Source organism: Corapipo altera, unplaced genomic scaffold (genome assembly GCF_003945725.1).
Source record: "Corapipo altera isolate COAL_440 unplaced genomic scaffold, ASM394572v1 187, whole genome shotgun sequence".
NCBI lineage: Eukaryota > Metazoa > Chordata > Aves > Passeriformes > Pipridae > Corapipo > Corapipo altera.
This window is the reverse complement of record NW_020885062.1, coordinates 205,661-232,530: the sequence shown is the minus strand read 5'-3', so window position 1 is coordinate 232,530 and position 26,870 is coordinate 205,661. Positions and strand designations below refer to the sequence as shown.

The window sequence follows — 26,870 nt, the reverse complement described above, 5'->3', positions numbered from 1 at the left end:
TGGATGGATGGATGGAGGGGTGGATGGATGGATAGATGGTTGGATGGACGGATTGATGGATGGATGGAGGGATGGATAGGGGGATGGATAGAGGGATGGAGAGCACCCTTTGGAGAAGGACTGGGGAATTCTGGTGGGTGACAAATGGGATGTGACCCAGCCATGTGCACTGGCAGCCCAGAAAGCCAAGTGTCTCCTGAGACCCCCCTGGAGCTGCCTGGTACAGGACAATGGGGTTAAAATGAGGGTGGGATCAGGTTGGACATGGGGAAGAAATGTCAGACCAGGAGGGTGGTGAGGGGCTGGCACAGGTAAATCATGGCAGTGGGATGTAACCCTGCCCACCTAACCTCAGCCAATATCCACATGGCCACTTGCCCACCGCTGCAGGTGTCCCCTGTGTCCCCTGCAGCTCCATCCATACTTCCAGGTTATCTGGGAATCGTCCTGTGATCCCCAGGCTGGCTCTTCCTCTGCACACACACAATGCAGGGCTGCAGTGTTGCTTCCTCCCTGTCAGCCTCGCTGACACCACTGAGACAAGGAAACCACCCAGGAGGAGGAAACAGGGTCAGCAAAGGTCACAGCCACACTGTGAACCCTCAGCTGGGCTCATCCTGCTGCTCCCTGGGCTGACAGGGGCCAGAGCTCTGCTGACACCCAGCTCCTTGCAAGCCCCAGAGGTCAAAGGGATCAATGCCCTCAGCATCTTTCTCCATCTGTGGGGCCATTGACCCCCATGAACAGCCCCCAAATTCATCCCCCCTTCTCTACTTGCAGCCCCTCCATATCTGGATCAGTGTCACCAGCGATTCAGCAGATGGTTGATAAGTCAGGGGATCCTAGAAATCCTAGAATGGTGTGGGTTTGAAGAGCCATCCAGTTCCACCCCAAGGGACACCTTCCACTATCCCAGGTTGTTCCAAGCCTCGTCCAGCCTGGCTTTGAACACTTCCAGGGATGGGGAAGCCACAGCTTCTCTGGGCAACCTGTGCCAGGGCCTCCCCACCCTCACAGGGAAGAATTTCTCCCTAATATCCAATCCAAACCTACTCTCTTTCAGTTTGAAGCCATAAAACACATCTCCACCCCTTTCCTTTTGAAGATCTCAGATTCTGCCCTGGAGACTTTCATAAATGGGGAGCTGAGGCTTCACGTGGAGCACAGTGCCAGAATACCTTCACCATTTGCTCCCAGGTGTCTTCCTCCCTCTCCCAAAGCACAGGGAACCCTGTTCCCTCTGGAACCTCCAAACCTCTTAGGTGATCCTTGAATTGCCCCATTTGAGGAATCACTTTATTTATCTACTTTTGTTTGCTCCTTGAATGGAGACCACAGATCTTGGCAATGCCACCTGTAATGCTCAGCTCAGTGCCCAGCCAAGGCATCTGTAACCACCTCCCAGGACTTTCCCACGCCTTCTCCTGAGCTTTATTTCCACACAAAGCCAGACAGGGGAGCAGGGAGCTGTGTGGATGCTCCAGTACAGGCACACACACCTCAGCACCCAGCCCAAAAGTGAACAGCTTTGGCACAGCCGTGCAATGAAGGGGCAACAAACTCTCCTGAGGTGAAACCACCAGATACAATAGGTTGGGAACTGCCACAGCACGTGTTTTCCCTGTGGCCAGACCCCATCCCATGGGGCCAGACCCTTCCTGGAGCCTGAACAGCAGTGCTGGGGCCACTGAGGGAAGTGGATGCTGTGCCTGCCTCCGGCTGATGGGCGGTGGCCGAGGTATTTATAGGAAATAGGCAACATATTTGCAGCCTGGGGACAATTTCCAGCCCAGGGACAGTTTCCAGCCTGAAGTATGTTCAGATTTAAGCTCCACATGGTCGCAGGGAGAGGTTGGAGAGAAGTGGGTGATGCCAGCTGGAAGCACTGCTGCCTCCTCCCAGTGCTCCCAGAGGTTTTTCTGCTTGCTTTGGGGTCAGAGGTCACTTCCCAGCTCTCCAATCCCCGACCCTGGCTGCCAAGCCCCCTGTCCACCTCCCTGTCTCCCAAAGAGCCACTTTCCAGAAGGGCTGTGGAGCCCTGGGCTCTGGAGAGCTGAAGGTTTGCCAAGGGGCAGAGGGTTGGCCTTGCTCCCGGCAGACTTGGTGGGATCAACGGGCCCAGTTCAGTCCAGGGGGAAAGTGCTGGACCAAATGGATGTTCAAATGTCACAGATTCCCTGCTCAGCATCCCTTCACATGCACCAGTGCCAGGATGATACCCTGTGGGTGAACCCCAAGGGCTGAAGCCCCTCTGCTCTGGAGCCAGGCTGGGAGAGCTGGGGGTGTTCAACTGGAGAAGAGAAGGCTCCAGGGAGACCTGAGAGCCCCTTCCAGGGCCTAAAGGGGCTCCAGGAGAGCTGGAGAAGGACTTGGGATAAGGGCCTGGAAGGACAGGACGAGGGGGAATGGCTTCCCACTGCCAGAGGGCAGGGTTGGATGGGATATTGGGAAGGAATTCTTGGCTGGGAGGGTGGGGAGGCCCTGGCACAGGTTGGGCAGAGAAGCTGTGGCTGCCCCTGGATCCCTGGAAGTGTCCAAGGCCAGGTTGGATGGGGCTTGGAGCAACCTGGGCTAGTGGGAGGTGTCCCTGCCCGTGGCAGGGGGTGGAACTGGATGAACTTTAAGGTCCCTCCATCCTAAACCATTCTGGGATTCTATGATATGGGGGTTCAAGCTCTCCTTGTGCTCTTTTAACAGTCCCAGTGGGCCACATTCCCATGTCTGACACCTCTCCTGTGCCTGTGGCTGCTCCCGCTGCAGGTGATGCTCCCACAAAGAGCTCCCTGACTCTGCTGGGCTCAGAGCCCCTGGCACTCCGCCTGCCCGCGGGGTGTGGGGAGCGCCCGGGGAGCCGGCAGGGCTGGAGCGGGATCTCCACCGGGACCGGGGTGGAGCCCGAGGTGGAAAAAACCCGGGAGCATAAAGGAAACTGTGTTTCATGTGTTGTCGCTGCCTGGCTGAGCTGAGAGACCAGGCGCTGAATCGCCAGCACGATTCCGTGCAACAGGCTGAGAGATCCCTTCCCGAGACCCAAATATTTGTTTTTCCTCTTTTTCCTTGTGTGGAAATAAACGCTCCCGGCTGGAGCGCTGCCAACGCGCCCTTGGGCTCACCCAGCCCGAGGAGAAGGGCTGCACTGTCCTGCTCCTGCCAGGGGGGAACCCAGAGCCTAAACCCGGTGGAAAACATGCCTGTGCCTCCTGGAAGGATGGGGAAAATGGAGAAGAGGCACTTGGAATAGGTAGAGGCTGCAAAAGGCAGCTCCGTCAGGAGCCCCTCTGGCGGCTGGAGATGCCCAAGTGTTGGGAGCTGCTGTTTCTCCATGGAATGGGGGGCATCCCCCATGTGTGATGCCACAGGAATACAGGCTGGGCTTGGGGTGTCAGGGGGCTGAACCTGCCACAGTTCCACAGGGCAGAGGGAAGGGCAGCCCTGGGATTTCCACGGTGTTTCAGGAAATCAGAGGGTTTAATCTGAGAGGGAAATCTCTGCTCTCCACAACAAATCCCAGGCTGTGGAGCACACACAATGCTATTGCTGCCAACCACCCAATGTTGGGTGTGTGTCACTGTCAGGGAGGCACATGGGACACTAAAACATGAGGAATCAGCTCCAAGAGAACTAAACACACCCAATTTCCTTCTTCTCCAGGAATTCAGCAGCTATCAGATACTGCCAGGCCAGCCCAGCACAGGGGACCCCGGTCCTTGTGGTCCTCACCACCCCTGGGGCATCCTCCTGCCAGGGATAAGCTGTGCTGGGAGGTGACAGGGTTGGGTGGAGTGACACAGGGACAAGGCTCCTGTGAGAGCTGGCAGGTGACAATCATCCTCTGGGACACAAAAGCCACAGGAATCAGAGTGTCCTGGGTGAAGCTCATGGATGGCTGAGCCAGGCACCAGCCCGAGGTGCACTCAGAGCTTCTGTGGAGAAAAATCTCCACATTCCAATGGCATTCAGGGAATCAGAAGGACTATTTTTTTTAATGATTTTCGGATAAATAGCAAAAAATGGGCTAGAAATCTGCTGTTTGATATTACCAGAAACAAACCAGAGAGCACCGAGCACGGTCCCTGTGCCGAAACCCAGTGAGGCACAGAGAAACAAATCCATGTGAGGAGAATCCCTGGGAATTTGCATGATGCTTTTTCCTGCAGGAAGAGCATTTTGCACCCAAGCACCGGGAATACAGGCAGGGAGAAGCAAACATCCAGGTACAGGAGCACCCAGGCTGTGGGAGCACCCAGGGATGCTTTGTGGTGCTGCAGAAGGAGCTGAGCATCTCCTTACCCTCCAGGGCTGGGAAAGATGGAAATACCCAGGGGAAGAAGCAGCAGGAGCTCTCACCATGGCTACACACACTGCTCATGGGATGTTGCTTCTTTCCCCAATCACAGCTCTTCCCGCTGCAGAGGGAAAGAAACAATCCCTTGGAGGTGCTGGGATTGGGTATCCACAATTTGCTTGTTATCAGAAGAAAGGAGCTCGCAGAGTTCACCCCACCCAACAGGGATTACAGTCCTTGGCATTCCCACAATGTGAAAAATCTCTCTCCCCTGCTGATGGGAAGAGAAGCTGGACTGCAGCTGCTCCCAGAGTTGGTGAATGCAGCAGAAAGGAAGAAAAAAGGGTTAAAATAATAACAGATGGAACAGAGACACCCTGGTTAATTGTCATTTCCATGCAATAGCTGATTAGAAGAATTGGTTCAGATTTGATCCCAGATTTCTTTTTCCCAGGTATGGCCCATTCCCAGCTCACACAGGCACAGGGTGCTGGTGCACACATGTGGATCCATGAAGGCCAACTGACAAGTGGCAGCAGGGACCCCCAGTGGTCCTGTGCTACAAAACCTCTCAGAAGGGGAGACTGCAGCCAGGGTATGCACCCAAATGGTATCCAAGTATTAAGGGATTGATGGAAAAGTCTCGAGGTGACACAGTTAATTATACCCTGTTCCTATGGGAGAGAGGAGCCGACCCCGGGATGCTGTGGATGCTGTGCCAGGGCAGCTCTGCCCACATGTCCCTCCCCCCTCTTGGCATCTCAGCCAAAATCCCAGATAATTTTAAGGGGCTGGAAACCACAGGTCTTGTCCAACAATTCCTCCTCTTCTCTTTGCTCCAGTTTATTTGCGTGGTCGTCAAAGCTTCGCTTCCCTCCCCGTGGGCAGAAATTGAGGAATATTTAGTCTGAACTCTTTGCCCACCACCCAGAAGCTTTGGCAGGTACCTGGTTGCTCCTCCACCCCTCAGACATTAATAATTCCTGCACCTTTGGCTGGCACTCCGGGTGCTCTCCTGCCAAACCAGCTGTGCTGAGGGGTGAAATCTGGGGGCTACAGAACACCCAGGCAGGGCTGACAGACCCCATTCCCTGGGAAAACCATCCTGAGGAGGCTCAGCAGCTGGTGTGAGGGCACTGGGAATAAGGCAAAGCAGAAAGAAGACCCAATGTGGACAGAAAAAATGCAGGAGATGGTTCCCAGCTCAGCTCCTGCGGCAATGGGACTCTTCAAATTTGGACATCTCAGCTAAAAAAATAATCAACGTGGAATGCAGGGAAAGAACAGCCCTATTTCGAGCTGCGACTCCTCCCTGTGTGCTTGGCCTCCCAGACGACTCAGAAACTCAAGGCACTTCTTCCTGAGCTATAAAAAGAGCTGGAGTGGGACTGCAAGAGCTGGGAAGACAAACAAGGGAGTAGCGTGTCCTCCTGCTGAGGGCAGGAGAGGGGTGAAACCAGGAGAAGGTCTTGCTCAACCCACCTTTGGAGGTGCCCCCAGGGAGGGAGGGCGGGTTGGCAGAAATTCCAGGCTGGATCCCACCCACTGGAATGTTGGCTGTGCAGTGTCCCAGGGCATCCTACCCCCTCCCAACACCTCCTGTGTGAGGAGGTGAAGGTCCAGGATCCACTCCACCCATCACCCCAACACAAGCCTGTGCTTGGGGGGCTCACCACAGGTACCACGGAGAGCAGGGACAGGGCATGGAGGGTCCCCCAGGATCACAGGGAGGAAGGAGCCTCACCAAAAAGCAGCTCCCCATTCCCTGGCTGGTGAAAGGATTAACAGCCTCACCCAACACCTCCTCCACACATCCCAGCAGGACATGATGGACTGGGTGAGCTCCAGGGGACCATAAAATTCAGCAGGCTCAGGAATACCCACCTTTGCCCTCTCCAGACAAGTATTTACCTCAGTGGAAGCAGCCAAACCTTGCTGACTGTCGGAACATTTCGTTCCTGTTTGTGAAGTGCACAAAACATTCCTGGCTGGAAAAACACCACCAGGTCACAGACTGGGAATGGCTCCACCAGGAGAGATGAGTTATTCAATGGCTTCGTTGACTCAGTGCAGAAGGTGCATCTCTTCTGGGGGAGCCATTCCCACCTACCCTGACTTCTTCAACAGCGAGGAAGCCAAAGTCTTGCCCTGCCTCCACTTCAGTGTTGCCTTGAGGCCTTGGAAAATCTCCACACACACAACTGGTGCTGTGGGACTTTCCTCCTGAGCAGTTCCAAGGGTTGAGCTGGACTGGGTGGCCCATAAGGAGTAACCTGAAGATGGCAGGCTTGGTGACACAGCTCAGGACAAAAAGAAAAACTGACAGGACAAGGCGACATCTCCTCAAGCTGCTCCAGGGGAGGGTCAGGTTGGACATCAGGAGGAATTTCTTCACAGAAAGGGTGGTCAGGCACTGGAAGGGGCTGCCCAGGGAGGTGGTGGAGTGCCCATCCCTGGAAGTGTCCAAGGAAGGACTGGATGTGGCACTCAGTGCTCTGGGTGGTGATCGGTCACAGGTTGGACTCGATGATCTTGGAGGTCTTTCCCAATCCAAATGATCCTGTGATTCTGCAGTGCCCATGGATCAGCAAGCACAATGTGACCTGCTGCCAAGCCCATGGAGAGGCTGGAGTGCTGATCCCTGCTTTATTCAGTGGGATGCAGAGGTTGCATTTAGCCCACACCTGGATGAACAGTGGCTTCCCCAGGATCAGGTTGGGGATCTGAGGGTCACATCCGGCTTGTGCAGAAGATGCCAATTGCTGTGTGCAACAATTCCCAGAGCCCTCTGTGCCCAGATGCCTGATCCTGGAGGAAGGAGTCCCTGCCCATGGCAGGGGGATGGGACTAGATGATTTTTAAAGGTCCAGGCTAAACCCACTGTTTAAAACACCCTCTCAGCACATGGAGCTGCATCTTGTCACCCGAGAATTTCAATCTCTTCTTTGGTGGGACATTTCTCCAGCTTGCCAAGCCTCACATCAACGGGGAGGCTGTGGTCCTGGCTGGTGGTGTGGCATGAGGATGGGCTCAGCTTTGTGGGGCTGCTGCAGCCTCTGGCCCTGGCTTCCAACAACATCTTCAGGCCAGCACAGAGGGTGCTCTTACACAATCCCAGTCCCCACCACGGGCTGGTCTGGGTGTGTCCATCAGCTGTGTCCTGGAGCCTGTGCCCTCCATGAAACTCAGCACTCACTCACTGATCCCCTCCTGCCCCTTGGCCATGCTGGTTTGGTGCTCCCACCAGCAGGTGCCTTTGCATCCTCTGTTTCCACCAACGCACCATTCTGGTGACTGGAAAAGTTGTGGACTGTGGAATCAGGCAGCTCCAGAGCTCCTCCAGCTTTATTCATCTCCTAGGGAGATTGCCAGGCTGGTTTGATGACTCGGTCATGAAACTCAGGTAGTGAGGGGGACCAGGTTGCCCAAATGTGCCATAGTTGAGTCTTGAGCTGTAGAAGACCCTTTGTACTTGGCTGTGGAGCAAACTAACAAAACCCTGCTGAGCTGTGGATGTTTTATTCCAGGACTTCCATAATTTAGATGCTATTTTTACCTAGTCTGACTGGTGGCCAGCTCCATGTGATGACAATAAATCCCAATTTAACACCATCAGCCTGTGCCCTTCCCGGGTGGGTGTTTGGTCCTGCCACCCCAAGTGCTGACCCAAAGGCTGGTGGCAGCTGGGTTTCTGTTCCCAGGGGGTTTCCAGTGGTCCAGCATTCCCTGCCTGGATTTCTCTGACCTTCACCTCTTTGCCAAGTGACCCGAGTCCTGCTGGGGCAGTGCAGCTCCTCGGCCCTCACTGCTGTGCCAGTGGAGGGCACGTCAAATGCTCTCCATGCAGGTAAGAGGGAGAAACAGCTTCTCTCACCAGGGCCAGGCTGGAGATTTGCTGCTTATTGTTATAATTTGTCTGTTTTATTGGAATAAAAGACGGATGAGAGCAGCTCAACGCTCTGGAGAAAGCACATGGCATTGTGGTTTATTTTAATTAGCACATGCTGGCTGGAAAATCGTGTTTTCCAGTCATCGTGTTCACATGGAAGTGAACAGGAATACAGGGTTTTGTAATGATGTTGCAAGGTGCTCGTGCCAGAACACCAGGGAGACCCAGGAATTGTCCCTCCTCCTCCTGAGAGCCCAGAAAATGGGATGTCATGAGTGTGGAGACCTCAGCAGTCGTGGTCCACTGGGACTCTCAAAAGAGCACAGGGAAAGTTTGAACTCACACAGCACAGAATCCCAGAAAAAAATCATAGAATCCTAGAAATCCCAGAATGGTTTGGGTTTGAAGGGACCTTAAAGCTCACTCAATTCCAACCACCCTGCCATGGACAGGGACACCTCCCACTAGTTCAGGTTGCTCCAAGCCCTGGCCTTGGACACTTCCAGGGATGGGGCAGCCACAGCTTCTCTGGGCAACCTGTGCCAGGGCCTCCCCACCCTCACAGTCAAGAATTCCTTCCCAATATGCCATCTATCCCTGCTCTCTGGCAGTGGGAAGCCATTCCCCTTGTCCTGTCCCTCCATCCTTGTCCCCAGTCCCTCTCCAGCTCTCCTGGAGCCCCTTTAGGCCCTGGAAGGGGCTCTCAGGTGTCCCTGGAGCCTTCTCTTCTCCAAGTGAACCCCCCCAGCTCTCCCAGCCTGGCTCCAGAGCAGAGGGGCTCCAGCCCTTGGAGCATCTTTGTGGCCTCCTCTGGACTTGCCCTGAACTTCCACCTCTGGAAGTGTCCAAGACTAGGTTGGATGGGGCTTGGAGCAACCTGGGCTAGTGAAAGGTGTCAGCAGGGCGCTGGCACAAGATGACCTTTAAAGGCCCCTTCCAGCTGAACCCACTCTGTGAGTCCATAATAAAGTATTAAATATCTGTATATGCCTTTGAGAAAACAAGTGAGAGATAATTCCCCTCCAGCCTGTGGAGCTGGGATCACTTTCCCTGCCCTGCAATTAGCCCGGAACACACACAATGTATAATTAGTCACTCTGTGGGCTGGGACTTGCACATCCGGGCTCAAACACCGGCTGTGCTCCTGCTCCCGCTGCCACCCGGGGAACAGCCTGTCCCCAGGAAGTTTCCTCACTTGGTGACTGTGCAAAATCAATCAGCCAAGCTGGTGGCAGGGCTGAGGGCCAGGATCCAGCCCTTCCTCCAGCCCTGGGCTGCTGTGGGACCAGGTTCAGAGGGCCAGAGCCAGCGGTGGGCGATGGGGTGAGGGTGGGCACTGAATTTGGGTCCTGGGGCTTGTGCCGCAGTGCCATGTGCCAGATGGTGCCAGACAGGATGAGGGTGGGCACGGAATTTGGGTGCCATGGGCCGGGTGGTGCCAGAGCAGGCGATGCTCAGCCCGGCCCGTGTCGCACCCACGGGATGAGGCACCAGCAGCTGCAACAGGCACCTTCTCCTCATCCTTGGTTTCTCAATCTTCAGGTAAAATTGTCCCTCCGACACCTCCAGCCCCTGTCCAAAGGTATTTTTCCCCCGGGAGGGCAAAGCTGGGATGTGCCACCCTCTCCTCGTGGCAGGTGCCCACATCCTACTGTCCCTTCCCCACTGTTTTCCCTGGGCTCAGGGATCACGGCCGGTGCTGGTGGAGGGGATCACAGTCACTGCAGAGTCCTCTCATTGGGAACTTGTTAAAAAACCCTGCCTTCCTGGCTGTTTCTCCCCAAATTTTCAGGAGGATGGAGTTAAACAGGATGAATTTCAGGGAGAGCCCCCCCTGCACCCTCAGCACAGGACACTCGGTGGGCAGCACGTGCCGAGTGAGGGGCAAAGGGGTTTTGGGGCAGCAACACCCCCATCATCCCTGTCTTCCCACTCAGCCTCTGGTGTGACTCAAGACAAGGTCCCCCCTTGTCACTTGGTGGTCCAAAACCATCACATTCCCAGCTGGACCAGCCCCAAACTTATTCAGCATCAAACCTATTCACCCTCCTGAGGCTCAGCCGCTCCTGGAGTCCATCCCCACATTAAAAATCTCAGCTATTTCTGCATCTATCTAAAAAAAATCCCAAACCCCTCCACCCCAGCTTGCACTAACGAGAAAAGCAGCCCCCAATCTGGTACAAGACAAATTATTTTCTTTCCCTGGGGATGGAAACAAGTTCCTAAGAGGGACTCGCTGAAAAGACACGAGATGACTCATTTCTTCAGCGCCAAAGCTGCACTCAATCCCCAGCACCTCTAATTCCCATCAAAAGCCAGGAGACCGAAAGCACAGGGGGGTTCACACAGCACAAAGCCCAGGAGCTCCTTTTCCTGGAGATGAAAGAGCCATGAATTAATCCCCTGTATCACCTACTCCCCCAGGATGGGCTCAGCTGCCTCCAGCCCTCGCTCCCCGCAGCCAGGAGCTATTTTTTCCCGTTCTCGCCAGTGTCAATATGTTTCTTTAAATATCTTTTTGGAGAGGCTGTATATATATAGCCCCACTCTGGTGCTTTGAAAGGAGCCTCATTTCCTGTGTAAGAACTGAAGTTCTTGGCAAAAGCTGCCTCAGGCTGCAGCATCCGAACCACAAGAATTGTTTTTTTTCAGTAGTAAAATGGTATTTCCTCCACGACTGAGAGCTGGACTGAGCTGGGTCAGGTCTGAAACCAGCGGGGCTGCTGTGGGTGGGACATACAGGGCCATATTCCCAATGATATAAACGACAGGAGAAAGGGATTAATTGCATTAGTGGGGCTGCAACGGTGCCTGGAGATGGCACAGCCCATGGCAGGGACAGGATGGGCACAAAGCTGATTTTAACCTGCACTTGGCTGTGAGAAAGTTTGGTTCCCACGTGAAAAGGATTTATTAACCAACACCAGGGCAGGAAAAAAAAAATCCATTTCATCTGTACCTGATACTTTTTCTCCTTCTTTTGCATCATCTCTCTGTTCCTGACTTTTGAGAGGGCTCCTCCAGCAGCAAAGCAGGATGGAAAACAGCTTTGCAGCCCCTGAGGGATTGCTCACGGATACCCAGGACCTTAAAAACCATCAGAGGGGAGATGTAGCACCAGCTGTGCCCTGCCAGGAACGTGTCACACCTTCCCACCAGGAATCCCTGAGCTGGAGGATCTGACACCTCGGGGACTCTGATGGCAGGAGTGGGGAGGCAGCCAGAACAACAATTGCCTTCTGCTGCAAATATGTCTTTCCAGGGACATTTCTGAGTCATAAATGGCTTTTATTGCTGCACACAGTCCTAAGGACTCAGCGTGAAAATGTGCCAGAGCTGGTGGTGGCTGTGGCAGCCCAAGTGTTCCTTGTTTTCCTTTGCTTCTCCATGACTTTCCCAGAAGCAGCCAAAGAGGCTGAAGTGCAAGTTTTTTAGATTTTCTGCAGGAATTTTAAAGAAGTGTCTTCTCCCAGAGCTCACACCACGAGGACAGATCACCCCTGGGACTGTCCCCGTGGCACAGGGACGTGCTGGGCACGCAGCCACATCTCCTGGCACAAAGCCCCAGCAGCCACGAGCTCTGGGGGACAAACATGGAATTTCTGTCCCCTTCCACAACCCCAGGCACTGTCTGCACGTCATGTCCTCCTCCCTGGGACCTCTGGACAGGGCACTGCAGTGGTGTGGGACAGGATGGATCCTGATAGAGCACGGCCGGGCACTGGAGCAGCGCTTGGGGCAGGGGAGACAGGGAGAGTTGTGCTGGTGGCTCTGCAGCCCAGGAGATGACAGAACACCACCACAACGTGCTGCTTCCCTTCCACCCAGAAGCCACAGGGGTGGGGATAAGGACTGAAGCTCAGTGCACTCCAAGGGCACTTCCCTCATCTTCGCTGTCCAAGCACTTTGGCCTCTCTCCAGTTTCATGAAAGAGGGAAAGGGATGGAGCAGGAACAGCTGAGCTGGCCAGGAAGGAGACCTTCCCACCCCTCCAGCTTTCCAGGGGCCAGCTGGTGCTTGGGAATGCCACGCAGCACCTTTGGGAATCTGCAATTCCACCTGCACTGATGCCTTGCTGGCCACATCCCAGCTGGGAATGAAGGGAAATATCCCATGGCAGGCCAAAACAGCAGGGAAGGAGCAGCACAGCCTGGGAGCATCCTCCCTGTCCTGCTGAAGTCCTTCATCTTTCTGACTCAATTTTGACCCTCAAGACCTCGGCTCATCCAACATCTGGTCTTTGCCAACCAGCCAAGCCCAGAAGGAATTCCTCTCCTTGGCACCATCGTGGCACAAGGATGTCTGCTGGGGGCAACTGCAGTGAGGAAAGAGGAGGGACAGCCAAGGAGGGAAGATCCCAGTGCCTCAACCTAAACAAGGAAGACCTTCCTTACAGAGCTCTGACACCAGGACATGCCCCTCAATCCACGCAGGAGAATTTGGAGGGGATGCAAACATCAGATACCACAGGAAATAAAAATATTTATCTTAAAATATGGCAGAATTTTCACTTTTGGTGGGTTTTCTCCTCCCTTGGAGACCTTTGCTCTGCCCTAAGATTTAGTGGACCGTGGTTGGGGCGATGAGTGGTGGCGAATCACCAGAAAAAAGGGGGACAGTTGTTGCAATGCTCATCCCCTCCTGGTAGGGCTGGACCCTGAACTGCAGGATTTGGTGTCCCTGTTGCTCAGCTTCCCATGGAAACTGTCAGCATTGATGGGAAAGGACAAGGGGAGCCCCTGGGTGTGTCCACAGCTCTCCCTGAGCTGCTCCCACCCAGGAGGCAGCAAGGACAGCACCACAGGGACACCAAGGTGGGACATGTCCTCAGGGTTCTCACATGTGCATTCCCAGGAAAACTGAGACACTTGACCAGCTGCGGGAGAAGAAAAGAGGCCACCAGGAAATTTATTCCCATTTGTCCCCAACCCAACAGATGGATGTTGTCAGGGCAGAGATGTCGTGCAACGTGATGGCCACCATGGAAGGTCCCACCACCATGGAAGGTCCCACCACCATGGAAGGTCTCACCACCATGGAAGGTCCCACCACCATGGAAGGTCCCACCACCATGGAAGGTCTCACCACCTTGGGAACATCCCTCCACCTTGGGAACATCCCACTACTGGAGCTTCCCACCACCACAGAAGAATCCCACCACCATCAGAGCTTCCCATCACCATGGAAGCATCACAGCACCATGGAACCATCCCACCATCATGGAAGCATCCCATCACCTTGGGAACATCCCACCACCTTGGGAACATCCCACCACCTTGGAAACATCCCATCACCAGAGCTTCCCACCATCACGGAAGCTTCCCATCATCACCAGAGCTTCCCATCAGCATGGAAGTGTCACAGCACCATGGAAGCTTCCCACCACTATGGAACCACCTCACCACCAGAGTTTCCCACCACCTTGGAAGCTTCCCACCACCACAAGAGCATCCCACCACTATGGAACCATCCCACCCACCATGGAAGTGTTTCCACCACCACAATGTCCCACTGCCATAAGAGCATCTCACCACCACAACCTCCCACCACCATGGAAGCATCCCACCTCCTTGGAAACATGTTTCCCAAGGAAACAGAGCTTCCCAACACCACGAGAGCTTCCCACCACCACACGAGTGTCCCACTACCACAACATCCCACCACCATAAGAGCATCCAACCACCACAGTGTCCCACCACCAGAGCTTCTCACCACCACACCTCACCTCACCACTACTGGGGTGTCCCACCACCCCCCAAGCTTTGTAGGGTGCTCAGACCCCATAAATCAAGTGTTCCCAACCCAAGCAAGTGTTCCTCAGGCTCCCCAAAAGTCCCCTTGGACACAGTTTCTGCCTGTTTGGGCTGTTTTAGCCCAAAATAGGCTTTGTGGTTTGGAGTGGAGGAGGGAAGGAGTCTGTACACGCAGAAACACGGGTTAAAAATCTTCATTTTAAAGTAATTTAACAGCTGAAACTTTTCTTAAGAAAAGTCACTTTCGAAAAGAAAAAAACCCAAACCCACAAAGTTGCTCTAAAAAAACCTCTGAAAGAAGAAGTTGGACAAAAGCTGGATGACCAAGACCTAAGGGGTGCCTGGCAAGTTCCCTAAACTGGAGAGAAAGAGAGAATTACCCAAAAACAAGGGGGGGGGGATAAAAAATGGAGCAAGAAAGGGAATTGCATGGAGCTGAAGCAGAGAAGAAGGAAAAGCCAGGCAGGGACATGCTGATTAGTCTGGGAATCTGATGGGGAAGATGAAATTCAGCTCGTGGGGATGTGGGGAGAGGTGGTGTTCAGCCCTTCCCAGGGAGCAGCAGCTCTTGGGAAAGCCATGGGAACTCCAGAGATCCCATGGCTGACCCAAGGAGCAGGAAGGCTCCATGTGCAAACCAGTCCCACTTCAGCACTCTGGATAAATAATGGATTTCTGAGGTAACCCGAGCAGAGCCCTGCGTGTGATCCCTGTCCAGCCTCACACCCTGCTGAGTTTTCTTCCTGCAAAACCCCCTGAGCGGATCCTTGGGCTTAAGTTTCATCCCCCATGTGCTGTTCCCACTCTGGGCTCATCCAGGTCTGATCCCACTGGTCCTGCCTCAGTTTCCCTTCCCCTCCCATCAGTACTTTCCATCTCTGGACACGGAGCAGGGCTGAGGTGTCCCCATCTCCTCCTGCTGCCATCCCTCCCTCTCCACCCTCCCCAAGCCTTGTCCAGGCTTCCCAGCACGTTCTTTCCCCAAACCACCACTTTTTTCCCCCAAAGCACCCCTGCTGCCCCCCCAGCCCTGCTGCCACCTTCCCCTCCTTATGGGACACCTAAAACCTGGGTGATGAGTGGGAAGGCCCCATCTGGACAATCTGGATGCTGCTGAGGAGCAAACTCCATCTGCTTTTCAACACATTGGTTCCTCTTCCTGGGAGCCACACACAGCCCTGTCCGCTGCCCCCGAGTGGCACCAGAGCTCTCTGGGAGGACCCAGCGGGGTGTGGCAGATCCCACTGGTCACAGAGCCACTCCATGTCCCCGCAGCCAGCGGACACAGAGGCTGTGTGTCCCCAGGGCGGCTCCAAGGACAGGGTGGCACCGGCCTGGGCACAATGCCTGGCTGTGGCTGGGCTCTGAGTCCCCACCCCGGTGTCCGGGCCAGCGGGTGAGTGACCCCAGCACCGCTGGTGGGGGCTCTGGGCTGAGCAGCCTCTGCTGGGCTGGGCTGGGCTGGGCTGGGCTGGGGGTCCATCCCCCACGATGTCCCCAGGCTGCCCCGGGGCTCGGCCACAGCATCCCGAGGGTCTCCCATGGTGACCCACTGCCCCCCTGGTGGGCGGGGCCAGGCGGCCACACCCACCCCGCCAATCTACAGCCACCTGAGGCAGCCACGCCCACCGGAGCCCACCCAGCTCACCTGGGAGGGACACGCCCACCCACACAAGCTCCACCCCCTTCCCAAAACTACGCCCAGTTGTGCCAACACCTGGGTTACCTGGCAGGCAACCCAAGCTGGCCCCGCCCCCTGCTCACCTGGGCTGGCTCCGCCCACTCCGATAAGCCGCGCCCACCTGTGATAACCCCGCCCACTCGGCCAAGCCCCGCCCCTTGAGCAAACTCACGGTACCTGTCAGGCCACGCCCTCGAACACAGACCACGCCCCCTCTCCAGCCACGCCCCCTGGAGCTTCACCGCGCACCCCCCGCTCGTCCGCATCCCCCGCCCCGCCCGCACCTGGGCGCGCTCGAAGCTCTCCCGCTCCGCCTCCAGGCCGCCGCCGCCGCCCGCCCGCCGGCTCAGCACCTTGGGCAGCGGGTTGGCCACCTGCTTCATGGTGCTGCTCACGCGGTCCATGGCGGCCCCGGCCCCGCCGCCGCCCCGGCCCCGCTCCGCGCCGCCGCCGCGCGGGCCCCGCGCCATTGGCCCGCCCACCTGCCACTCACCGCGGGACACGCCCCCACCGGCTCCTCCCGCGCCCCGCCGGCCCCGCCCATCGCCCCGCCTCCTGACCATCATTGGTGAGTTGCGCTGCCACTCAGGAGGGGCCGCGGGCACTCGCCAAGCTCATTGGTGCAGCTGGACGCCACTCAATGCCAGGTCCCGCCCCTCTGGGAGCGCCCCGCCCTCCGCCCCGCCTATGGGCCGCTCGTCCTCAGCAAGGCTGTGGCCACGCCCCCCCCCGCCGTTCCCTTCTATCATTGGTCCTTGTGCCTGCCGCTCGCCCCGCGCGGCCCCGCCCCTGCCCCGCCCGTGCGCGGCGCCCCCTGGCGGCGGTGGGCGGGGGCTCTGAGGGGCCGCTCGGTACCGTCCCGGGCCGGACGGGCGGGGATGGAACAGGATGGATCGGGACGGGCTCGGCCGGGCCCAGGGCACCCCCGCGGAGTTCTGAGGGCACGGGGGGTTCGGGGGCCGCTGCCGAAGGAATCTGAGCCGCGGCTGAGCCCTCCGGGTCCGCAGGCCGGGGGGGGTCCCACAGGCCGTGCGTGCGGCCTGCACTGCTGGGCCTGGCTCGGCGCGGCCCCTTGTCCCCCCATAGCCCGGCCCGGAGTGACACGGCATAACCTGATCCGGGCCGGGGTCTGTGGTCCTGTCACCCATCAGAGACTTGTGCACAGTTAGATGGGATATTGGGAAGAGATTCTTCCCTGTGAGGGTGGGGAGGCCCTGGCACAGGTTGCCCAGAGGAGCTGTGGCTGCCCCATCCCTGGGAGTGACCAAGACCAGGTTGTACAGGGCTTGGAGCAACCTGACCTATTGAAGGTGTCCCTGCCCATGGCAAGGGGTGGAACTGGATGAGCTTTAAGGTTCCTTCCAAGCCAAACCATTCCATGATTCTGTGATTCTCTCAGCCTGGTGAATTGCTGGACTCTGGCTGGCTCCTGTTGTTTTTGACCAGGAATCCCATCCCACTCCAGAGGTGAATTTCCCACTTGGAACATTTCTGCAAAATTGGGACAAATCAGTATTTCTGTGAAGAGACCAAAAGCCCTGAGTCTGCTCCCAAATGAGTCCCCAGAGATGGTGAAGGGGCTGTGCTGGGGTGGTGCCAGCTGGGTTCCTGCATCCTTAAAAATGTGCCTTTGCTCCAGGTGGGGAGGAGCTGTGGAAAACCCTGCCAGGGAGATGGGGCAATCTGGGAGCAGCTGTTTGGAATGTGAGCTGTCAGGAGCTCTTGTGCAAGCAATTATCCCAACAGAACTCTTTTCTTGTGGCTTATTTTTTCAGCTGAAATCGTTACCACACCAGGACCCTCCTGGCGCTGCCCAGCGGGGTGTGGGATGGGCTGTGTGCATCCCGGACCTTCCCGCTCCCCGTGTCTGGGATATCGGATCCCAGCTGCTGGGAAATGGCCTGCATGGAGCAGGGAGGCCGTTTCTCCCACCCCAGACTGTCTGGACTCCCTGTCTGCCCTCTCCCTAATGCACTGTCTGGAAAGCTGCCTCCTTCCTTGGGGCTGCTCCCAGGGGAGGCTTGATGGGCTTAATTCAGCTACTATTGCAGCAAGGTGATTAATAATTGAAGAAATGAAGTCATTGCTGAGTAGAGATGGAGGAAAGGAGGGCATTGGACAAAGGACAGTGAGGGCTTTGTGCTCTGGACCTCTCCCACCCTCTGCCCAGCACGGAGCATCCTGCCCCTGAACCCCACAGCGAGGGACCACGAGGCTTAGACCTGTCTTAGCTGCCCCTTCTTGCTGAAGAGCAGAGTCACATTCTCCTCTTCCCTGTCCAGGGCTCAGAGCCCACTTTGGGACCTGGGCAGGAGCAGAGGAGGGCAGCTGGGTGTTTCTCCCAGCTGCTCCTGCCTCCTCCAGGAAGGGGCTGGAACAGGATGGAGCCGGGATCCAGCCCATGGGCTGCAGGTCAGACCCCCCTGGGCTGGCCTAGCCCATGCAGTGTCTCTGCTGGAATGTGCTGTGGGGCTCTGCAGGGGTTTGGGGGTTTTCCAGTGGGAGAGGGTGCCTTGTTTCCAGGCACTGAGAGAGGGGGAGGCACGGAGCTGTTTCTGTGGGGGTCTGTTCCTCTGCCTCAGGTTCCACCGGGAGATGATGGGGAAGGACTGGAAGTGAGCAGGGTGGAGGTGGGCTCTGCTCTTCTCCCCCACTAGCAGGTCCTTTTTGGAAGCCGTGGCTGGGGTTCACCTGCTCTGGTGCTCTGTCCTCGCTCCTGCCCTGGAGGCTGAACTGGAGGGTGATGGCAGAGCCCCTCATGGGGGTGTCTGGCCTGTGTGGGGACATTGTCTTCCCCAGTGCCACCCACTGTCACATTCCTGGGGCAGGAGGGTCTGGCTTGGGCTTGGGAACATGGTCACCTTCCTTGCTTCCAGTAGCTCCCTGGATTGTCTCACCTGAGTATCCTGTGCAGGATGGAGACCATGGAGAGGACACTGGGCAGCCCAGTGCTCTGCAGAGTGTGACACCCCTCAGGTGCTGCCTCAGGCTGGGCAGGGAGCATCCTTCATGCCCTGAGGCTCCTGTGCACAGCTCCTGCTCCACCAGGACAGCCTCGGAAAGAACCTGCAGCCAAAAGGAAGGAGAAGTGGCAGGAGAGGGGCCAGAAGGGACTGCAGTGGCTTTGGGCCCTGCCCAGGGCTCAGGGATGCTCTTTTCCCAAGGACTCAGAGCTAAAGGCTCCTTTTCCAACCTCCTCCCCAGCCAGAGCTGGGAGAGTCCCAGGGTGCTGCTGGGCCTGGCCTGGGCTCAGGGAGAGCACAGACTCCCCTTGTTCCAGCAGGAAAACAGAGGCACAGAGAGTTCCACAGTCCTCCCTCTGTTATCCTGCTGGCTGTGCCAGGGCACAGGGCTTTGAGCTAAGATCCTGCTCCTTTCCCCCTCCAGAGGTGGGGAAAAATGGATCCCCTTCAAATATGGATCCCAAATCCCTTCAGCAGCCCCTTTGGACACCCCAAGGCACAATGTCCTGATCCCACCCCAGCAGACACCCCGTCCCTATGGGGGCACATCTGGAAAGCCCCTCAGGGAGGGCAGTGGCCGTGACAAACCTTCCACAAACCCAATCCTGAGCCCCAAACACAGCCCTGCCCTGGTGATGGGGTGATTTGCTCAGACCCTGGGATAAAAACACCTTCTGAGCCCAAGTGCCCACCTGGAGGGCAGGTTGGTGGCAGGGTGGTGGTCCAGACCTGGCAGGAGGGTCCCTGAGGAGCAAGGAGTGTGCCAGGAGGAGGAGATGTGTGTGTGTGGGTGTTCATCTTTGGTCCCAGTTTTTGAATGTTTTGGGCAAACCAGATGCTGCTGCTGAGTTTTTGGCTGCTCGTGCTCCCAAAGAACCCCTGGGCTGCTCCATGGGGCAGGGACAGTCCTGGAGCAGAACCTGGGAGAGCACTGGGGGCAGAGCAACCTGGGATGGGAGAGGGTCTTGGAGAGGAGTGCTGTCCATGGGGCCCTCACCTCTGTCCTGCTGAGGTCTCCTGCTTGCCCAGGAGAGTTGTAACCCCAAAACATCACCTGATGTGTTTTCTGCACTGCAGCCTCAACAGCTGCCTCTGCTTATCCAGGAATTCAAAAGCAAAGCTGAGCAGGTTTCCATGTGGATCTGTAGGAGAAGACTTGAACCCCACAGGGACCTTGGGCTGTGGGGGTGGCTGCAGGTGAGAATCCAGCTTGGGAGCAGGACCTGGAGGTGGGAAGTGCTTGCCATCTGCTGGAGAGCTTCCCCTTGGCACAGGCAGCAGGTCCAGCTGGAGCATCCCACAGAGCCCAGGTCTCTCCCAAGGCAAACTTGCTTTCACAGAATCGTTAAAGTTGGAGAAAACCTCTGAGATCATCGAGTCCAACCTCTGACCCATCACCACTTTAGCAACTAGACCAGAGCACTGAGTGCCACCTCCAGGGCATCCTCTCCCAATGTCTATTCACCCTTTCTGTAAGGAAATTCTTCCCAATCCTTCCTTTACTTCTCTGTTGTGAGACAGCTTTGGCTGCCAGAGCGGGATCACTGAGGAAAGGGTTATTGTGTAGGATTTGGGGTGTGCAGGGTTGGGTGTGGGAGCCCTGTGCTGCCCCTGGGGCAGCGTGGGGAGTGCATGGGGCAGGGGCTGTGGGTCTGCAGAGCCAGTCTATCCCTGTCTTCCCTTTATGATACAGGAAACCTTCTCCCTCCCCACAACTCCCCGAAGGAGGCTGTGGTGAGGTGGGGATCGGGAAATGGCCTTGAGTTGTGCCAGGGGAGGTTCAGGTTGGATACTGGGGAAAATTTCTTCACTGAAGGAGTGGCCAAGCCCTGGTACAGCTGCCCAGGACTGTGGTAGAGTCACCATCCCTGGAGGGGTTTAAAAGAAATACAGATGTAATGCTCAGGGACATGGTGGCCTTGGCAGTGCTGGACTCAATGATGCTGGAGGTCTCTTCCAACCTTGATGGTTCTGTGATTCCATAATTTCCATGAGCCCGCATCCACCAGTGCTCTCGTGGAACACTGTTTTCTAGATCCCTGCAAGTCCTGACTTGCAGTCCCCTGTACTTCCAGCTGGTGACAACAGGAGGCAGAGTGTGCAAGGGCAACACTCCCTGTGGCAGCCTCGGGTCCTGCCTCTATCAAACCCGACACCAAATGGTTTTATCTTCATTCCTCTGAACCTCATCTGCTGTAGATAAACCAGTCACGCTGTGCTGTACCTGCCAGGCAAGCCCTGCTCAGCTCCAGGCTCGTGGGTGCTCGGTGCAGAGGGTGTTTTGGGGGAAACAAAGGCATCATTTGGCTGGAATTTGGGACAGGCTGTGTCTTCCTGGGAAGTGCCACCAAATTTCTGGCAACCTCCTGCTTCTCTTGGTTCCATAGTGAGGCTTTTTTGGTGCCCCAAATTGGTTTTGGAAGATTACAGGAGCTGTAGCAGTGTGTTTGTGCCTCGCTGTGGGCTTAGAAACTGTTGGTATCTTTGTGCTGACATTTACCAAAAATATTCATCTGGAGGCATATCCTGGCGTATAAATTTCAGTCCAGGGATTTTAATGGGATTTCACAATGGGATTTCACAATTTCACAGCCCTGATGGTCCTGTAGGACCAACTGTCCTGGGTAATCAGATGAACAGTCCTAGAGGATGCAGACTAAGGGTCCATCTAGACCAGCCTGAATATCTCCAGATGTGGCCACGGCAGGGACCTTGAAGAGAAAGGCCAATATCTGTGCTCCCAATCTGGAATGCACTCCCAGCCCCCAACCATTTTCATTTTCCAAATTGTCTTTGAGCTTCTCCCTCTGAAATTCAAGGCCTGACTCAGCCACTTGGAAATTTCCTTGAGATCACCATGTTCCTTGGCAAGGAGCTCCTTGTGCGAAGAGCTTCCTTCTGTTCCTTTTGAACCTGGCTCTTGCCAGCTCCATTGGATGGTCCATGGTTCCTGCTAAGGAGAAACAGGGACTATTTGCTTTGTCCCTCTTTCTAGGCCCACTCATCATCTTGCAGACTTTAATTCCCACGTGGAAAGTCTCAGTTCTTCTCAAAAGTACATCTCATCCAAATTCTTGCTTGGAGCTGCCCCCCCTGTGATCTCATACCTCCCCCAGTCATTCCATTTCCAGCTGATTTGCTCCCAGTTATACCCAGTTTCCCACATTAGTGGTTAGAGGTGGTGTGGTGGAGCCTGCTGCCTTCAGGGCTGAGCAGAGGCTTCCTCCTGCATCCCAAAAGTGTCCTGGTGAGGGATCCAAAGATACCACGTGTGATTTCTATCAATAGATGAAACACACCATAAGGCAGAGGTTTCACAGCCTCCATAAATAGCCACTCTTTAGGATGTGTGATGTGGAGGAGGTTTTAGAAATCAAAATATTTAGAGATTCACATTATTTGTCTTGGCAGGATGGAGCAGCCAAGACTGAAATACAGAACCTTCGAGGAAGGAACAGAGTTGAGGAAAACAGTGAATAGGGGGAATAGCAGAGGTGTCAAAACCTCCAGGAGCTCCTTTTGGGTGAATGGAAGCAGGAAACCTGGTGTGTCTGAAAGGAGGGAGAATTCATTGACAGTGTTGAGGCACATTTATAGTCCTGATAGAAAATACTGATTTTTTCCAAACAAATCTTGACATTTTGATCAAACCTGTAGCTGAATGTTGCAAGAACATCCAGAACACTCAGCTAAAAGCAGCTCTGAGCTGGGCTGTGTTGGTGTGAGCCATCAGCGAGGAGGCTCCAGCTCATTCCCCAGCCTGTTCTCCTCCTCTCAGTTTTATTCTAGTCCCTGTGTGGAGATGTGTCAGAGGAGTGGAAGGTTGGTCTGAACAGGGGACGTGTTGGGTCTGAGTGTGCTGGTAGGAGCAGGGGGTGGGAGGGGTGGATGTTGGTGGCCCCTGGGTTGGCAGGTCATCATGATCCTCTCCTCATCTCAGCCCGATCTCAACCTCACCTCTCTGAGTGTTTCCCAGTCTCCCAGTCAGTCAGATCTGTGTCCAAGCCTTTTTCTAGCACCTCCAGCCTCAACCTGCCCCCTGTACCCTCAGGCAGGGCTGTCAGCCGAGGTGTGTGACCTTTTTGTCACCTCCCCTGTCTCCTGTGCATGGCCAGCCCTGTGGACAGGGGACCAGGAGTTTCATCCACACTTTCCCCAGCACCCCTGAGCAGCGATGGGGGAAAGAGGATGCCAAGAGCTCCCAAAGCAGGGGAAGTGTGGGAGCAGGGTGAGGGGAACCCTCATGGCTGGGCTGGAGTTGTGGCATGGCTGGATTGGGAATGGGGATGATTGGGAGCTACTGTGCCTCTGCTGGAGGTGTGGCATGGCCAAAGTGGGAATGGGGATGGATGGGAGCTTAATTTCCCTTTGAGTTCCTCCTCTGGGTTCCTGCAAGGCCTCCACTTTGGGCAGGGGCTTCTATTTTGTGATCATCCTCAACAGAGAGACAGGACCCCTTTTGTCACTGGACCATCAGGAATGGCAACCTGCTCTTGTGGCTTTCCCATCGTGCTGTGGTTGTCCAGCACCTGGACATGTTCATTAGCACCATGGAGACCTCACTCCTCCTCCACTCTCCTGAGGCTTTTCCTGGGAGCCAGCAGAGCCCTCTGGTAGGGATGGAGCATTTCCAGCAGGAGTTTTTCTGCCAGTGCAGGGACACCATTCCTGACCCAAACAACATGGGCTAAACCAGCCAGTCTCTTCTCTGTGTGTCTGTGACTGGTGGGACAATGACAGAGCAGTGTCAGGAGGGTGTCGGTGCTGGAACCAAATGATCATCTGAGCCAACTCTGCTGTGCTGATGTGCTCATGAGCTCCTGACCCTCTCTGTGAGCATCAGTGGCTGATTCCCGTGTCCAGGGAGAACTAAGCACTATTTTAGCTGTCACTGGTGATGTAGCAACAGAACCAGTTCCCTAAGGACCAGCTGCAAGGGATGGCCAAGGGCAGAAGAGGAGCCCAGATCTGGGATGGCACCACGCTCCATCTTCTGCTCTGCACGTTTATGCACCGATGGCCTTCAGGGCCCCATGGAGGAAGCCCCTGTTGCCTCAGGGCAGTGCTGCAAGTGGGACCCAGCAGGGCTGTTGTGGGCACTGCCTGGTCAGCCTGGCTCAGGAACGTTCCCTGCTCCAGTTGCTGTGGCAGGGGTGGAATGTCCCGTTTGCCCGTGACGCAGATGTTCTGGGAAACACGAGTGTGTGGCAACCACGGCCGCTCTCCGTCCACTGCCGCGACTTCCAGAGAAGAAATCCACCTACTGATTCTCTGAATCGCTAATTCTGGGTTCTCTAGAGAGTCCTTTGGTCAGGGGAAAGGAAGCGATAGGTCACATCCTGTTCTCTCTCCTTTCATGGTATCATACCATTGATGGGCACTGCTCTCACTGGAGCTCTGGATGGTTCCTCCCCAGGCCCATGTGGTGTCCCTGACACAGCACTTCTCCCATTGTGTCATGGCTTTCACCAGTGTTTCCATCACATTTCCATTTTTGGTCACTGTCTCCCTCTTATAAAGAGGGCTGTACCCAGGGATCCCACACCAGGCACAGCCAGGGGCACCTTGCACCAGTCCAGCCTGACTCCTACAGCTCATCTCCACCCAACAGGACCATGAAGACCTTCACAGCAGCCCTTGCTGTACTTTTTGTGGCTGTCCTCTGCTACCAGGTCTCCTCTTCTCCAAGTGAGTCCAAGCTCTCCTCTCCAAGGAGCTCTCTCCTCTTTCTTTCTGCTGTACAAGGTCTAGTAATGCTTGGCAGCTCTCCCTTCTCAGCACCTGCTGTGGGAAAGGAGAGACATGCCTTGCCTTGGCTCCTTGAGCGGAGGGTGGCTGTGGTGGGAGCCCACTGTGGGAGCAGCACTTCCTCCAGTGGGCATCTTCTCCTCTGACCCCACTTCTCCCCACTGGCACTTTTCCTGATCTGGTGTAATCAGAAAAGTTCACTTCTCTTCCAGTTTCTCTCAACCATTTTGGTCCCTGCTGCACTGAGTTCATCACCAGACCGTTGCCCTTGAGACTTGTGAAGAGCTATGAGCACACAGGCAGCCACTGCTCCCAGCCAGCTGTGATGTGAGTAGATCTCCTGCCCTGCTCCTGGGGGCCCTGCTCATCCTGGCAGTGCCAGGGAACCCCACATCACACCTCATCCTGATGAGGAAAAGCACCAGGCAGGGCTCTCCCACGTGAGGAGAACAGCCTGGGAACAGCTCAGAGGACAATCCCACATCCCAGGCACGCAATTTCTGGATGTCCTCATGAGATTTGAGCCAAAGGAGCTTTTGCTGGTCACCCCCCTCATGCACAGATAGTGGGACCCAGGCAGGATGGTGTCCCTAGGCAGGATGCTGGGGACAAAGTGGCTTAAGTGGCAGAGAGCAGGACATTTGTAATGACATTGAGCCACCCCCCACCCCATTTCCCTGGGGCTGTTTTGCAGCTGTGGAGGTGTCTGCTCTGGTGGGGTTCACTGGTGGCAAGGAGCAAATCGTCCCACTCTCCTCCCCCTCTCCATCTCCCTTTCCCCTCTCCCTCTCCTCTGCTCACTGGATTTCCTTCTCCAGATTCACCACCCTCAAGGACAAGCTGGTCTGTGCCAACCCTGATGAGAAGTGGGTCCAGGACATGGTGACTCAACTAAAGCACAAGGAAGGCAGTGGATGAGCAAAGCCCTGCTCCCTCCAAGCATTACCTCAGCAAGGACCTGCTCTCATGGGCACCTCGAGACAAATCCCTGCTTTCTCATTGCCTGGGAGTTTGGCAGAGTATTTAACACAGTGCTTAGCTCTTTTATTTAAGTTTCTGCAAAGGCAATCTTAATTTATTTGACGTTTTCAGTGAAACTTTTCATTCTCGTTTGTACTGATGGTGTTGAAGTTATTTTTGCATAATAAAAAGAAGCAAAACCTGCAGCTTCTCCCACTGGTTCTTGGGATGCTCCACGGAGACTGCGGAGGGCAGCAGTGACTGGGTCCAGGCTGTCACTCGGGGTCTGTGGGTGGTGGGGTGGCACTTGGCTGTCCCTCAGCCCCTCTGTGCATCCTGCCTGTCCCTCCTGCCTCCTGCCAGGCTGTGCCTGAGCCCCGTCCTGGCCCATACCCAAGCTCCCGCTTTCTGTGGTGAGTGGGTGTCCTGGAGGATGTTTTGGTGTGATGAGGTGAGGGGGTCACTGACCCCAGCCAGCAGGTGACATCGGGGCTCCCGTTGTCCAAGGGCTGCTCAGTAAACACCAGAGACACCCCAAATCCTCCTGCACCCCCAGCCAGTCCATGGCCACGGTTTATTTCTGGCGCTCCCCTGTCTGTCCCGCTCTCCTGGCAGGGTTTTCCTTTCGCTTTGACCCGCCGGGCTGGACGCAGTGCCAGCCTTCGGGGCTGGCTGCAGCTGTCCCGGCCCGTGCCAGCTCCTCCCCCAGCCAGCACGGAGCCTCCGTGGCCGGTGCCACACGGCTGCAAGGCCGGCTTGTCCTCTGGGCTTCCATGGCACTGCCGGAGCTCCCTGGCCGTGGGGCTGTGGCAGCCTGGGAGCCGGCCTTGGCTGGGTGACACCGGGGGAAGGAGGCGCCCGTCGAGGCCACCATGGCCCTGGCAGGTGCCCTGGAGCGGCTGCAGGAGGAGGCCATCTGCCCCATCTGCCTGGAGTACATGAGCGAGCCCGTCAGCATCGACTGCGGGCACAACTTCTGCCGGGGCTGCATTGCCAAGCACTGCCAGGACAAGGGGCTCTGGGCCGACGCGCCCTTCTCGTGCCCGCAGTGCAGGGCCTCCTGCCACCGCAGCGGCCTCCGCCCCAACCGCCAGCTGGCCAACATCGTGGAGGGCATCCGCCAGCTCGGGCTGCGGGGCGGCCTGGGCGCCGAGCCCGACCCGGGCATCCCCCTGTGCCCGCAGCACGACGAGCGCCTCAAGCTGTTCTGCGAGGAGGACGAGGAGCCCATCTGTGTGGTGTGCCGGGAGTCGCTGCTGCACCGCCCGCACACCGTGTACCCCATCGAGGAGGCGGCACAGGCCTACAAGGTACGGCAGGCAGGGGCACCGGGGGGCCCATGGGCATGGCAGCACCGGGGGGGGTCAGCCAGCAGGACCCCACCACCCCTCTGCCAACAGCAGGATGGATGCAGGCTAATCCCTGTGCATCCAGCTCAGGATCCAAGATCATCCAGGTTCACCCTGTCCATCTAGCTCAGGATCCAGGCTCACCCTTTCCATCCAACTCAGGAGGCAGCCTGGCTCCCTACCCCTCCAGGGCTTCCTGGAGAAGCTGGGGCAGTGCAGACCCTCCAGGACCCCCTGGAGAA

General features: G+C 56.3%; 3 protein-coding genes across 5 annotated transcripts in view; 2 read left to right on the top strand and 1 right to left on the bottom strand.

Annotated features, from left to right (window-relative positions):
- The window catches only part of HIP1 (huntingtin interacting protein 1), a 45,762-nt gene extending 29,748 nt beyond the window's left edge, over positions 1-16,014 (bottom strand). Inside the window, exon 1 of one of the 2 annotated variants that reach the window (XM_027669000.1) lies at positions 15,893-16,014. In XM_027669000.1, coding sequence (XP_027524801.1) covers positions 15,893-16,012 — 120 coding nt within the window. In that variant the 5' untranslated portion in view covers positions 16,013-16,014. Of the gene's footprint in view, positions 1-14,995; positions 15,211-15,892 lie in introns of those variants that run through there. The other variant, XM_027669001.1, reaches the window with a different exon arrangement.
- A 931-nt stretch (positions 16,015-16,945) lies between these two features.
- Positions 16,946-25,749, top strand: LOC113959768 (C-C motif chemokine 14-like). Its single transcript, XM_027669004.1, has 3 exons — positions 16,946-24,457; positions 24,532-24,646; positions 25,138-25,749. Exons 1-3 carry the CDS (start codon positions 24,187-24,189, stop codon positions 25,235-25,237), a joined length of 486 nt encoding a protein of 161 aa, XP_027524805.1. The 5' UTR covers positions 16,946-24,186; the 3' UTR covers positions 25,238-25,749.
- A 127-nt stretch (positions 25,750-25,876) lies between these two features.
- Positions 25,877-26,870, top strand: part of TRIM50 (tripartite motif containing 50) — a 6,293-nt gene continuing 5,299 nt past the window's right edge. Inside the window, exon 1 of one of the 2 annotated variants that reach the window (XM_027668998.1) lies at positions 25,877-26,589. In XM_027668998.1, the coding sequence (XP_027524799.1) occupies positions 26,152-26,589 (438 nt within the window). In that variant the 5' untranslated portion in view covers positions 25,877-26,151. The remainder of the gene's footprint in view (positions 26,590-26,870) is intronic. The other variant, XM_027668997.1, reaches the window with a different exon arrangement.

What these genes read in the sequence shown, in the direction of transcription:
- LOC113959768 (XM_027669004.1), top strand. Translation starts at nt 24,187, where the DNA reads ATGAAGACCTTCACAGCAGCCCTTGCTGTACTTTTTGTGGCTGTCCTC. An exon ending in TTCCTCCAGTGGGCATCTTC is followed by an intron (nt 24,458 to 24,531) that starts TCCTCTGACCCC and finishes CTTCTCTTCCAG; the next exon opens with TTTCTCTCAACCATTTTGGT. An exon ending in TGCTCCCAGCCAGCTGTGAT is followed by an intron (nt 24,647 to 25,137) that starts GTGAGTAGATCT and finishes TTCCTTCTCCAG; the next exon opens with ATTCACCACCCTCAAGGACA.